The 13,312-nt window shown below is 42.7% G+C and overlaps 2 protein-coding genes across 2 annotated transcripts; both read right to left on the bottom strand.

Annotated features, from left to right (window-relative positions):
* Nucleotides 1-3,609: 3,609 nt before the first annotated feature.
* Nucleotides 3,610-4,566, bottom strand: LOC149670391 (uncharacterized). Its single transcript, XM_089840446.1, has one exon. It carries the CDS (start codon nucleotides 4,564-4,566, stop codon nucleotides 3,610-3,612), a length of 957 nt encoding a protein of 318 aa, XP_089696572.1.
* Nucleotides 4,567-8,124, bottom strand: LOC149670390 (uncharacterized). Its single transcript, XM_089840445.1, has one exon. The coding sequence runs from the start codon at nucleotides 8,122-8,124 to the stop codon at nucleotides 4,567-4,569; it is 3,558 nt and encodes a 1,185-aa protein (XP_089696571.1).
* Nucleotides 8,125-13,312: the final 5,188 nt, after the last annotated feature.

Raw genomic sequence — 13,312 nt, 5'->3', positions numbered from 1 at the left:
GGAAAAGTTATGACTTTTTACGCTACATCTGAGACCCCACAACACCTCTCACGGGTGGGCTCGAACCACCAACCTTTCGATTAACAGCTGAACGTGCTAACCATTGCGCCACGGAAGCCCGAATATTAAATGTTCGTCAGGTATTGTGGAAAAAGTCTGACATTTTACGTTACATCTGAGACGTCACAACACCGCTCCCGGGAGGGTTCAAAACACCAGTCTTTTGAATAGCAGCTGAACGCGCTAACCATTGCGCCACGGAAGCCCAAAAATTAAATGGTCGTCAGGTATTGTGGAAAAACCTTGACTATTTACTTCACATCTGAGACGTCACAACACCGCTCCCGGATGGGCTCAAACCACCAACCTATTCGTTAACAGCCGAACGCGCTAACCATTGAGCCACGGAAGCTCAGAAATTAAATGGTTTTCATGTATTGTCGAAAAGTTATGACTTTTTACGCTACATCTGAGACCCCACAACACCTCTCCCGGGTGGGCTCGAACCACCAACCTTTCGATTAACAGCTGAACGTGCTAACCATTGCGCCACGGAAGCCCAAAAATTAAATGTTCGTCAGGTATTGTGGAAAAACTCTGACATTTTACGTTACATCTGAGACGTCACAACACCGCTCCCGGTAGGGTTCAAAACATCAGTCTTTTGAATAGCAGCTGAACGCGCTAACCATTGCGCCACGGAAGCCCAAAATTTAAATGGTCGTCAGGTATTGTGGAAAAACTCTGACATTTTACGTTACATCTGAGACGTCACAACACCGCTCCCGGGAGGGCTCAAACCACCAGTCTTTTGAATAGCAGCTGAACGCGCTAACCATTGCGCCACGGAAGCCCAAAAATTAAATGGTTTTCAGGAATTGTGGAAAAACCTTGACTTTTTACTTCACATCTGAGACGTCACAACACCGCTCCTGGGAGGGCTCAAACCACCAGTCTTTTGAATAGCAGATGAACGTGCTAACCATTGCGCCACGGAAGCCCAAAAATTAAATGGTCGTCAGGTATTGTGGAAAAACCTTGAATTTTTACTTCACATCTGAGACGTCACAAAACCGCACCCGGTTGGGCTCGAACCAGCAACCTATTCGTTAACAGCCGAACGCTCTAACCATTGAGCCACGGAAGCCCAAAGATTAAATGGTCGTCAGGTATTGTGGAAAAACTCTGACATTTTACGTTACATCTGAGACGTCACAACACCGCTCCCGGGAGGGCTCAAACCACCAACCTATTCGTTAACAGCCGAACGCGCTAACCATTGAGCCACGGAAGCCCAAAAATTAAATTTTCGTCAGGTATTGTGGAAAAACTCTGACATTTAACGTTACATCTGGGACGTCACAACACCGCTCCCGGGAGGGCTTAAAACACCAGTCTTTTGAATAGCAGCAGAACGCGCTAACCATTGCGCCACGGAAGCTCAGAAATTAAATGGTTGTCAGGTATTGTGGAAAAGTTATGACTTTTTACGCTACATCTGAGACCCCACAACACCTCTCACGGGTGGGCTCGAACCACCAACCTTTCGATTAACAGCTGAACGTGCTAACCATTGCGCCACGGAAGCCCGAATATTAAATGTTCGTCAGGTATTGTGGAAAAAGTCTGACATTTTACGTTACATCTGAGACGTCACAACACCGCTCCCGGGAGGGCTCAAAAAACCAGTCTTTTGAATAGCAGCTGAACGCGCTAACCATTGCGCCACGGAAGCCCAAAAAATAAATGGTCGTCAGGTATTGTGGAAAAACCTTGACTTATTACTTCACATCTGAGACGTCACAACACCGCTCCCGGATTTGCTCGAACCACCAACCTATTCGTTAACAGCCAAATGCGCTAACCATTGAGCCTCGGAAGCTCAGAAATTAAATGGTTGTCAGGTATTGTGGAAAAGTTATGACTTTTTACGCTACAACTGAGACCCCACAACACCTCTCCCGGGTGGGCTCGAACCACCAACCTTTCGATTAACAGCTGAACGTGCTAACCATTGCGCCACGGAAGCCCAAAAATTAAATGTTCGTCAGGTATTGTGGAAAAACTCTGACATTTTACGTTACATCTGAGACGTCACAACACCGCTCCCGGTATCTCTAGTAGACACAGAGTTATGGGCCTGCAAAATATAGTCTAATGCATTTTCTATGGAGGGGTTTGTTTGTTCACGTATTGCTTAATTACTTGACCCTGTTCTTTCGATTAAAAATAATAACATATCTTTAGTGTAGCGGTTATCGCATCCGCCTCACTCCCGGAAGGCCACAGGTTCGAAACCGCGAAGTTTTTTTTTTTTTTGCTTGGAACCAGCAAAGATCTTTATAATTATCCGAACATTTGTGTCAAGGTCACATTATTTACATCCCCGTATGTCTGGTAGAACCAGAGTTACGAGCCTCCAGAATTTAGTCTAATGTATTTCCTATGGAGGGGTTTGTTTGTTTACGATTAACTTAATTACTCGACTACTGTTTGTCGTAGCCCTAATTCTTAGTATGGCTAGATGGGGGACAAATTGGTCTATAACATACTCAAAGGACATCCCCGTATCTCCAGTAGAAACAGAGTTAGGAGCCTGCAAAGTTTTTTTTCAAAAATCAAAAGTAACCTTCTAACAATAAGTGAGACAAAAAATAAGTTGACGACGATATTGAGGTAGCCTCAAGTTTAAAGTATCCTTGTATGGGGAGCAAAGAGTACTATAACATATCCAAAGGAGATCCCAGTATCTCTTGTAGAACAAGAGTTATGAGCCTTCAAAGTTTTGTGCAAAAATCATAAGTAACATAATAAAATAAGTGAGACGATACCAAAGTTGACGAACACTTTGCTTAATATCTCGGCCCCTGTTTGTCGTAGCTCAATGTTTTTAGAATGGTTAGATGGGGGACAATTTGGACTATAACATATCCTAAGGACATACAGACAAATTGGACTAAAACATACTCAAAGGACATCCCCGTATCTCCAGTAGAAACAGAGTTACGAGCCTGCAAAGTATAGTCTAATGCATTTCCTATGGAGGGGTTGTTTCTTTACGTTTAACTTAATTACTCGGCCCCTGTTTGTCGTAGCCCAAAGTTTTTAGTATGGTTAGATGGGGGACAATTTGGACTATAACATATCCGAAGGACATCCTCGTATCTCCAGTAGAAACAGAGTAACGAGCCTGCAAAGTATAGTCTAACTCATTTCCTATGGAGGGGGCTTGTTTCTTTACGTTTTGCTTAAGTACTCGGCTCCTGTTTGTCGTAACCCAAATATTTTAATATGGTTAGATGGGGGACAAGTTGGACAATACCATACTCAAAGGACATCCTCGTATATCGAGTAGAAACAGAGTTACGAGCCTGCAAAAAATAGTCTAATGCATTTCCTATGGAGGGGGTTTGTTTCTTTACGTTTTGCTTAAGTACTCGGCCCCTGTTTGTCGTAGCCCAAAGTTTTTAGTATGGTTAGATGAAGGACAAGTTGGACTATAACATTTCCTAAGAACCTCCCGGTATCTCTAGTAGACACAGAGTTATGGGCCTGCAAAATATAGTCTAATGCATTTTCTATGGAGGGGTTTGTTTGTTCACGTATTGCTTAATTACTTGACCCTGTGAGAACATTAAGATCGGTGGGATCCGATGAAAGCGGAGTTAACGGTCTTGAATTTAGGCAACCCTCTATCTGTGTGACTACGGTTGAGAACTCTTCGTAGGTCAGTCTGGTGTTACCAATGACTCGATGTAGGTGGTATTTTACCGACTTGACGCCGGCCTCCCATAGTCCGCCAAAATGTGGGGCTCCGGCAGGGTTAAAATGCCATGTTATGCCCTGTGCGGAAAGATGATCTGCGACAGCTGCATTGTGTGGATTTGACTGAATCAGTTTCATAAATTCCTTTAGTTCCTTGGCGGCCCCAACGAAGGTCGTTCCACAGTCGCTATATATATCGCTAGGCTTCCCACGTCTTGAAGTGAATCGGCGCAATGCTGCCAGAAAGGCTTCGGTGGTTTGTGATGAGACAATTTCAAGATGTAGTGCCTTCGTCACGAAGCATACAAAAAGGGATAAGTAAGCCTTGTAGGATGTCTTGCTTCTCGGAGTGATTGGACGAAGATAAAAGGGTCCTGCGTAGTCAACGCCAGTTCTCGCAAATGCTCGGCAGTATTGAACTCGAGCCCTTGGTAGATCACCCATCATCTGGTTAGCGGTGGCGGCACGATATCTGGTGCAGACTGCACATTTCCGAATTTGGTGTCTTACTGCATCTCTTCCTCGAATGATCCAATACTTTAATGATAGGATGCTCTGAACCATCTGAGTACCAGCATGCAGATTTTGGGTATGGGCCTCTTGAATGACCATCTCCGTAAATTTGTGATGTCTCGGTAGCAGAATTGGACGCTTTGTGGCTGTATCGAGATCTGCGTGTTTAAGTCTTCCTCCTACACGGAGGACCCCGATGGAATCCAAGACAGGATGTATACATAGTAGTTTGCTTCGCTTCGGCAACGGATTACTCTGGCGTAAGGACTCTATCTCTTCCGGAAACATTTAGGCTTGGACTATCTTTACTAATGTGAGCAACGCGTTCTCTAATTCCATGCTTGTCAAGGGACCAGAAAGTATTACGGCTTTGAAGTTGGGGTCTTGTCTCTTCCGGTAACTGTTCAGGCCATTATGTTTGAAACGAAGTATCCATGCTGTTATGCGTCGTAGTCGCAGAAGCGTAGAGAACCGTGTAAAGATGTCGTTATCAACAATTATTCTTGTGGTCATAATGACGATTTTTTCTTCTTCTTCGATGGCTGTGGCATTCGTCTTGGAATCCGAAATGGATGGAGTTGGCCACGGCTCCCGACTGGATAGCCATAGAGGTCCCTTCCACCAGAGTTTATGGTTTAGTAGCTCGGGCACTGATACTCCTCTGGAGGCTGCATCAGCTGGATTCTCAAGTCCGGGAACATGATGCCAGTGTGATACCGGAATTATCTCTTGAATTCTTGAAACCCGGTTTGCGACAAACGTCTTCCATCGACGTGGACAAGAGGACAGCCAACATAATACGATGGTCGAATCTGTCCAAGCTTTAACTTGATTGAAGTTCAGATTTAAGGACTCTTGAACTGTTTCCATGAGATCCGCAAGGAGCAATGCACCACAGAGCTCCATCCTCGGGATTGATATCGCTTTATTTGCCGGAGCCACTCTTGTCTTTGCTGTGAGTAATGAAATGTGGACATTTCCAGCTTGATCGACCGATCTCAGATATACCACTCCAGCGTATGCTTTCTCGGATGCATCCGAAAATCCGTGAAGTTCGAGAACGGATATCTCAGGTAAAGAATGCATCCATCGGTCTATTCGAAGATCTTGAATGTTTATAATGGAATTCTTGAAATCCGCCCATAATGTTTGAACTCCTACGGAAGTTTCGGCATCCCAATCGATTTTCTCCTTCCATACATCCTGCATCAAGATTTTCGTGCGAATAATGATGGGGGCAAGCCAACCCATGGGATCGAAGATCTTCGATATTTCGGAAAGTAGAGTCCTCTTCGTAAGAGGTAACTGACAGGGCGCAGGTTGTACTTTGAACAGGAACTGATCTTTCCTCGTATCCCAGTAAAGTCCGAGTGTCTTGACAAGAGCATCGTCATCCATCGCTAGTATGTTCTTGGAATCTTGTAACTCAGGCGGTACTTCTGTTAAACAATCAGGGTCGTTTGAGGCAAATTTACTGAGTCGGAAACCGGCACCATCGCACAGTGAGCGAATCTGGTATATAGCGATCTTAGTTTGTGTTGCGGTTTGTCCTCCGCTCATTACATCGTCCATGTAAAAATCCCTTTTGATAATCGCAGCTCCCAACGGATGTTCATGTAACCCCGTGTCGCCCAGCTCCTGCAATACTCGAGTTGCCAAGAAGGGTGCCGAGGCTGTTCCATAGGTTACAGTGTTCAATTGGAATTCTTGAACAGGAGCCTTGGGTGTCGACCGCCACAGTATGCATTGCAGATTTCGTTGTTCTGGGACTACTAGTATCTGGCGGTACATTTTCATGATGTCAGCGACAAAGGCAATACGATGTATTCTGAACCGCATGACAATGGCATATAGCGAATCTTGGACCACTGGACCCACGAGTTGCGCGTCGTTGAAGGAGAATCCAGAGGTGGTCTTAGAAGATGCATCAAAGACCACTCGGAATTTACAGGTTTGGTTCCAATCTTTCATTACATAGTGATGAGGAATATAGACTCTTGCAGACTTCTTTTGGTTCTCTGGCAAGATCTTCGACATATGTCCCAACTCTTCGTACTGTTCCATGAATCCTTCGTATAAGGCTTTCAACTCCGGGCGTGCGTCGATCTTCCTTTCAATTTGGTAGAATCTTCTCAGGGCTATCTCGCGCGAAGATCCAAGAGGAATCGTTGGCTCTTTCATTGGTATGCGTACCACGAATCTTCCGGCTGGATCTCGGTAATGGAACTTTAGAAAATCCTCCTCGCAAGCTTTTTCTTCCGGCGTCATGACTTGTGTCTTTGGCACTTGTTCAATCGCCCAAAATTGATTCAGGGTTTCTTCGAGTGTGAGAGTATGATGAAGGTGTACTCTAGGTTGGTCAATGCTCGTCGGCCCGGAAACCAGCCATCCTAGCTTGGAATTGATCGCATCCGGAGAAAAGGCATCCTTGGTTCGTTTCCCATTTAAAAGGAGTTTGAAAAATACGTCAGCACCCAACAGTAAATCAATGTCGCCAGGGATGTTAAACTCGGGATCCGCCAGTCGCAGCTTCCTGAGATGAGGCCAATTGCTTGTATCATATTTTCGTAAAGGTAGCTGACATGTGATTTTCTTCAATACATAAGCGTTGACACAAAACCTTTCTGACGTTGTGTCCTCGAAGAATGGTTTGAAATGAACCTGAGTAAGTCCTCTAGCTCGACCGAGTTGCGTCGCACCTAGGCCTACTACTTCCGTCTGGACTTTCTTTCGTGCGAGGCCCAGTCTCGCCATGCACGCTTCGGAGATGCACGATACAGTCGATCCGCCATCCAATAGAGCTCGAACTTGAAGGGCTGTCTCTTGCGCAGTTTTTACTTTGATTACAGCGGTAGCTAGTATGGAATCATCCCTTGCACAGGCGGCGTCCTGGACATGAAAATTCTGCGCCTGGCTTGGTTGTTGTCTATCGGACTCTTTTGTATTGGATGGTTGACTACTTGACTCTTTGTCTGGTTTCTCAACTTCCACGTGAAGAAGGGAGTGATGCTTTTTATCGCAGGTCTTGCAGTATTTTTCCAGTGGACATTCTTTCACTCTATGTCCCGTCCGAAGGCAGTTGAAACAAAGGTTCGATTGCTGTACTAATGATCGTCTTTCGTGGACCTTCATAGCGGACAGTCTTGGGCATCGGAAATTGAAATGATTGGCGGAACAGAACGAACATTTACCATCTGAGGACGATGCTCCAGTTCTGGTGTGCAAGGTCACTGGGTTCCTTGTGACGTGAGGATTGCGACCGGATGATGATGCCGCCAAGGAGCGCGCTCTTTGTTCAATAAATTCCAGCAGATCGCTTGATTTTGGTATCTCTGTGTTCTTGAGACTAAGTTCCCATTGCTCCTTAGAGGACGGATCTAACTTCTGGGTTAGAAGGAACAACAGAACGGCATCCCATTTATTCGCTATCGGAAGAGTGTCGAGAGCTCTGGTACATTCCATCGCCGCATCCAGGATCGATCGTAAGGCATTTGAGTTGCTGGTTGGTATCATGGGCAGCGAGCAGAATCGTCTCATAATGGCAAAGTAGAGTTCTCTGTTGTTTTCGAACCTCTTGGTGACCGTATCCCAAGCAATGGTGTAATTGGCATCAGAAATGGTGAGTGATTTGATTAGATTTACGGCGTTTCCGGTTAAACTTGACTTGAGATAGGTAAATTTCTGGGCATCTGATAATTCTTGATTGTTGTGGATGGCAGTGAGGTACATGTCCCGGAATGATATCCAATTATGTATTTCTCCCGCGAACGTTGGGAGGTTGATTTTAGGTAATTTGATCTCCGAATATGACCCTACAGACAACTGACGTGTCGAGATTGGAACCATAGTGGCTAGCATAGATTTAAGTGCGCATTTCGAATTCGTATACAACGTGAATAAGTCATCCCATTTCCGTTCATGCAGGCCAGCATTTTCAGCGTCCAACGAGACCACCTTGACATGCGCATCATCGATGACTTGCCACGACTTGTCCACTTCTTCCAGAAAAAATTCCAATTGCTACCTCAATATCGTCGTCAACTTATTTTTTGTCTCACTTATTGTTAGAAGGTTACTTTTGATTTTTGAAAAAAAATTTGCAGGCTCCTAACTCTGTTTCTACTGGAGATACGGGGATGTCCTTTGAGTATGTTATAGACCAATTTGTCCCCCATCTAGCCATACTAAGAATTAGGGCTACGACAAACAGTAGTCGAGTAATTAAGTTAATCGTAAACAAACAAACCCCTCCATAGGAAATACATTAGACTAAATTCTGGAGGCTCGTAACTCTGGTTCTACCAGAGATACGGGGATGTAAATAATGTGACCTTGACACAAATGTTCGGATAATTATAAAGATCTTTGCTGGTTCCAAGCAAAAAAAAAAAACTTCGCGGTTTCGAATCTGTGGCCTTCCGGGAGTGAGGCGGATGCGATAACCGCTACACTAAAGATATGTTATTATTTTTAATCGAAAGAACAGGGTCAAGTAATTAAGCAATACGTGAACAAACAAACCCCTCCATAGAAAATGCATTAGACTATATTTTGCAGGCCCATAACTCTGTGTCTACTAGAGATACCGGGAGGTTCTTAGGATATGTTATAGTCCAACTTGTCCTTCATCTAACCATACTAAAAACTTTGGGCTACGACAAACAGGGGCCGAGTACTTAAGCAAAACGTAAAGAAACAAACCCCCTCCATAGGAAATGAGTTAGACTATAATTTACAGGCTCGTAACTCTGTTTCTACTCGAGATACGGGGATGTCCTTTGAGTATGGTATTGTCCAACTTGTCGCCCATCAAACCATATTAAAATATTTGGGTTACGACAAACAGGAGCCGAGTACTTAAGCAAAACGTAAAGAAACAAGCCCCCTCCATAGGAAATGAGTTAGACTATACTTTGCAGGCTCGTTACTCTGTTTCTACTGGAGATACGAGGATGTCCTTCGGATATGTTATAGTCCAAATTGTCCCCCATCTAACCATACTAAAAACTTTGGGCTACGACAAACAGGGGCCGAGTAATTAAGTTAAACGTAAAGAAACAACCCCTCCATAGGAAATGCATTAGACTATACTTTGCAGGCTCGTAACTCTGTTTCTACTGGAGATACGGGGATGTCCTTTGAGTATGTTTTAGTCCAATTTGTCTGTATGTCCTTAGGATATGTTATAGTCCAAATTGTCCCCCATCTAACCATACTAAAAACATTGAGCTACGACAAACAAGGGCCGAGATATTAAGCAAAATGTTCGTCAACCTTGGTATCGTCTCACTTATTTTTATTATGTTACTTATGATTTTTGCACTAAACTTTGGAGGCTCATAACTCTTGTTCTACAAGAGATACTGGGATCTCCTTTGGATATGTTATAGTACTCTTTGCTCCCCATACAAGGATACTTTAAACTTTAGGCTACCTCAATATCGTCGTCAACTTATTTTTTGTCTCACTTATTGTTAGAAGGTTACTTTTGATTTTTGAAAATAAACTTTGCAGGCTCGTAACTCTGTTTCTACTGGAGATACGGGGATGTCCTTTGAGTATATTATAGACCAATTTGTCCCCCATCTAGCCATACTAAGAATTAGGGCTACGACAAACAGTAGTCGAGTAATTAAGCTAATCGTAAACAAACAAACCCCTCCATAGGAAATACATTAGACTAAATTCTGGAGGCTCGTAACTCTGGTTCTACCAGAGATACGGTGATGTAAATAATGTGACCTTGACACAAATGTTCGGATAATTATAAAGATCTTTGCATGTTCCAAGCAAAAAAAAAAACTTCGCGGTTTCGAACCTGTGGCCTTCCAGGAGTGAGGCGGATGCGATAACCGCTACACCAAAGATATGTTATTATTTTTAATCGAAAGAACAGGGTCAAGTAATTAAGCAATACGTGAACAAACAAACCCCTCCATAGAAAATGCATTAGACTATATTTTGCAGGCCCATAACTCTGTGTCTACTAGAGATACCGGGATGTCCTTAGGATATGTTATAGTCCAACTTGTCCTTCATCTAACCATACTAAAAACTTTGGGCTACGACAATTAGGGGCCGAGTACTTAAGCAAAACGTAAAGAAACAAACCCCCTCCATAGGAAATGAGTTAGACTATAATTTGCAGGCTCGTAACTCTGTTTCTACTGGAGATACGGGGATGTCCTTTGAGTATGTTATAGTCCAATTTGTCCCCCATCAAACTATACTAAAAACATTGAGCTACGACAAACAGGGGCCGAGTAATTAAGCTAAACGTAAACAAACAACCCCTCCATAGGAAATGCATTAGACTATTTTTTGCAGGCTCGTAACTCTGTTTCTACTGGAGATACGGATATGTCCTTTGAGTATGGTATTGTCCAACTTGTCCCCCATCTAACCATATTAAAATATTTGGGTTACGACAAACAGGAGCCGAGTACTTAAGCAAAACGTAAAGAAACAAGCCCCCTCCATAAGAAATGAGTTAGACTATAATTTGCAGGCTCGTTACTCTGTTTCTACTGGAGATACGAGGATGTCCTTCGGATGTGTTATAGTCCAAATTGTCCCCCATCTAACCATACTAAAAACTTTGGGCTACGACAAACAGGGGCCGAGTAATTAAGTTAAACGTAAAAAAACAACCCCTCCATAGGAAATGCATTAGACTATACTTTGCAGGCTCGTAACTCTGTTTCTACTGGAGAGACGGGGATGTCCTTTGAGTATGTTTTAGTCCAATTTTTCTGTATGTCCTTAGGATATGTTATAGTCCAAATTGTCCCCCATCTAACCATACTAAAAACATTGAGCTACGACAAACAAGGGCCGAGATATTAAGCAAAATGTTCGTCAACTTTGGTATCGTCTCACTTATTTTTATTATGTTACTTATGATTTTTGCACTAAACTTTGGAGGCTCATAACTCTTGTTCTACAAGAGATACTGGGATCTCCTTTGGATATGTTATAGTACTCTTTGCTCCCCATACAAGGATACTTTAAACTTGAGGCTACCTCAATATCGTCGTCAACTTATTTTTTGTCTCACTTATTGTTGGAAGGTTACTTTTGATTTTTGAAAATAAACTTTGCAGGCTAGTAACTCTGGTTCTACTGGAGATACGGGGATGTCCTTTGAGTATGTTTTAGTCCAATTTGTCTGTAATCTAACCATACTAAGAATTAGGGCTACGACAAACAGTAGTCGAGTAATTAAGCTAATCGTAAACAAACAAACCCCTCCATAGGAAATACATTAGACTAAATTCTGGAGGCTCGTAACTCTGGTTCTACCAGAGATACGGGGATGTAAATAATGTCACCTTGACACAAATGTTCGGATAATTATAAAGATCTTTGCATGTTCCAAGCAAAAAAAAAAAAACTTCGCGGTTTCGAACCTGTGGCCTTCCGGGAGTGAGGCGGATGCGATAACCGCTACACTAAAGATATGTTATTATTTTTAATCGAAAGAACAGGGTCAAGTAATTAAGCAATACGTGAACAAACAAACCCCTCCATAGAAAATGCATTAGACTATACTTTGCAGGCTCGTAACTCTGTTTCTACTGGAGATACGGGGATGTCCTTTGAGTATGTTATAGTCCAATTTGTCCCCCATCTAACCATACTAAAAACATTGAGCTACGACAAACAGGGGCCGAGTAATTAAGCTAAACGTAAACAAACAACCCGTCCATAGGAAATGCATTAGACTATAATTTGCAGGCCCATAATTCTGTGTCTACTAGAGATACGGGGATGTCCTTAGGATATGTTAAAGTCCAAATTGTCCCCCATCTAACCATTCTAAAAACATTGAGCTACGACAAGCAGGGGCCGAGATATTAAGCAAAGTGTTCGTCAACTTTGGTATCGTCTCACTTATTTAATATGTTACTTATGATTTTTGCACAAAACTTTGAGGGCTCATAACTCTTGTTCTACAAGAGATACTGGGATCTCCTTTGGATTATAAAAAAACGTCTTGGTTTGGACCAAGGCCGAAAAAACTAACGATATGTGTGAGGTTTATCATTTGACTGAAGTTTCAGATATTGCAATTGTTTTAGTTATTTTTATTTATTTAATCCTTAATCAATATTAAATTCAATCAAATGATTTTACTGTTAATCGATCTAGTCCCTCTAAATTAATTGAAAAAATTACATATCTACGCTTTTTCAAGAACAATTACATTTTCCGAAAACATTTTATCATGAAATTAATTATTTTGAAGGGAGTACGTGTTGAGCTATCAACATAGAATGTTTGAAATATTCTATTGACTTTCTAAAAAGAGCAAGCGAACTTTGACATAATTCGAAAGGAAAATGTAAAAATTTAATCGAAATGCTACATTTCTATTGTCGCCTCTATGAAGAAAACATTGCACTGCAATTTTCCTCTCCGTGCTTTAGAATTTCTTGGTCATAACTCAGTCTTCATTTGAAACGTCACCACCCCTTTCTACATTGTTGGCGCTACTTGTACACCGGTTACGTATTACGCGTAATCATTTTAGCACGCTTAAAGACCATTTCGGAAAACACACAGGGGCGAGGCCACCATTGGGGTATTATCCCTCGCACCAAGGGTCACCGCCAGACGGAGTCAATTCGCTCTGCCTATAGCGGTGCTTCTAGGCGAGAGAGAGAAGACCCCAATGGCGGCATCACCCTTGTGTTTTAGTTTCTCTGTATGTAATTTCTAAAATGGTCTACTCACTTACAAATGTACACAAATTACACTGAGTGATCGGTCCTTCAGGCGCTAGTGAGTGACAAGCCACAACCATAATCATTCATGTACAGGAATGTTTTATAGTTTTAGGTTATTAAGGTTGGCGGGCAAGTCCGGAGAGTCACTAATGTGAAAAGGTTTCGAACTATATGGTATTATTGGCTGAGTGTGTTGCGACGGCTCAGATGACCCATACACTTGAACCACTGGTGCTTTTAAAAATTTTTATATTGGGAAAATAGAGGAAGGGGGGTCGGAGTAAAGTGTGACCTTCGCATAACTG

Source organism: Phalangium opilio, unplaced genomic scaffold (genome assembly GCF_054372755.1).
Source record: "Phalangium opilio isolate 3A_F unplaced genomic scaffold, DU_Popi_V2 ptg000054l_1, whole genome shotgun sequence".
NCBI lineage: Eukaryota > Metazoa > Arthropoda > Arachnida > Opiliones > Phalangiidae > Phalangium > Phalangium opilio.
This window is presented reverse-complemented; position numbering and strand designations above follow the sequence as displayed.

Bases quoted from the DNA above. Each gene is read 5' to 3' on its own strand.
- LOC149670391 (XM_089840446.1), bottom strand. From the start codon at position 4,566: ATGTTTCCGGAAGAGATAGAGTCCTTACGCCAGAGTAATCCGTTGCCG.
- LOC149670390 (XM_089840445.1), bottom strand. From the start codon at position 8,124: ATGGTTCCAATCTCGACACGTCAGTTGTCTGTAGGGTCATATTCGGAG.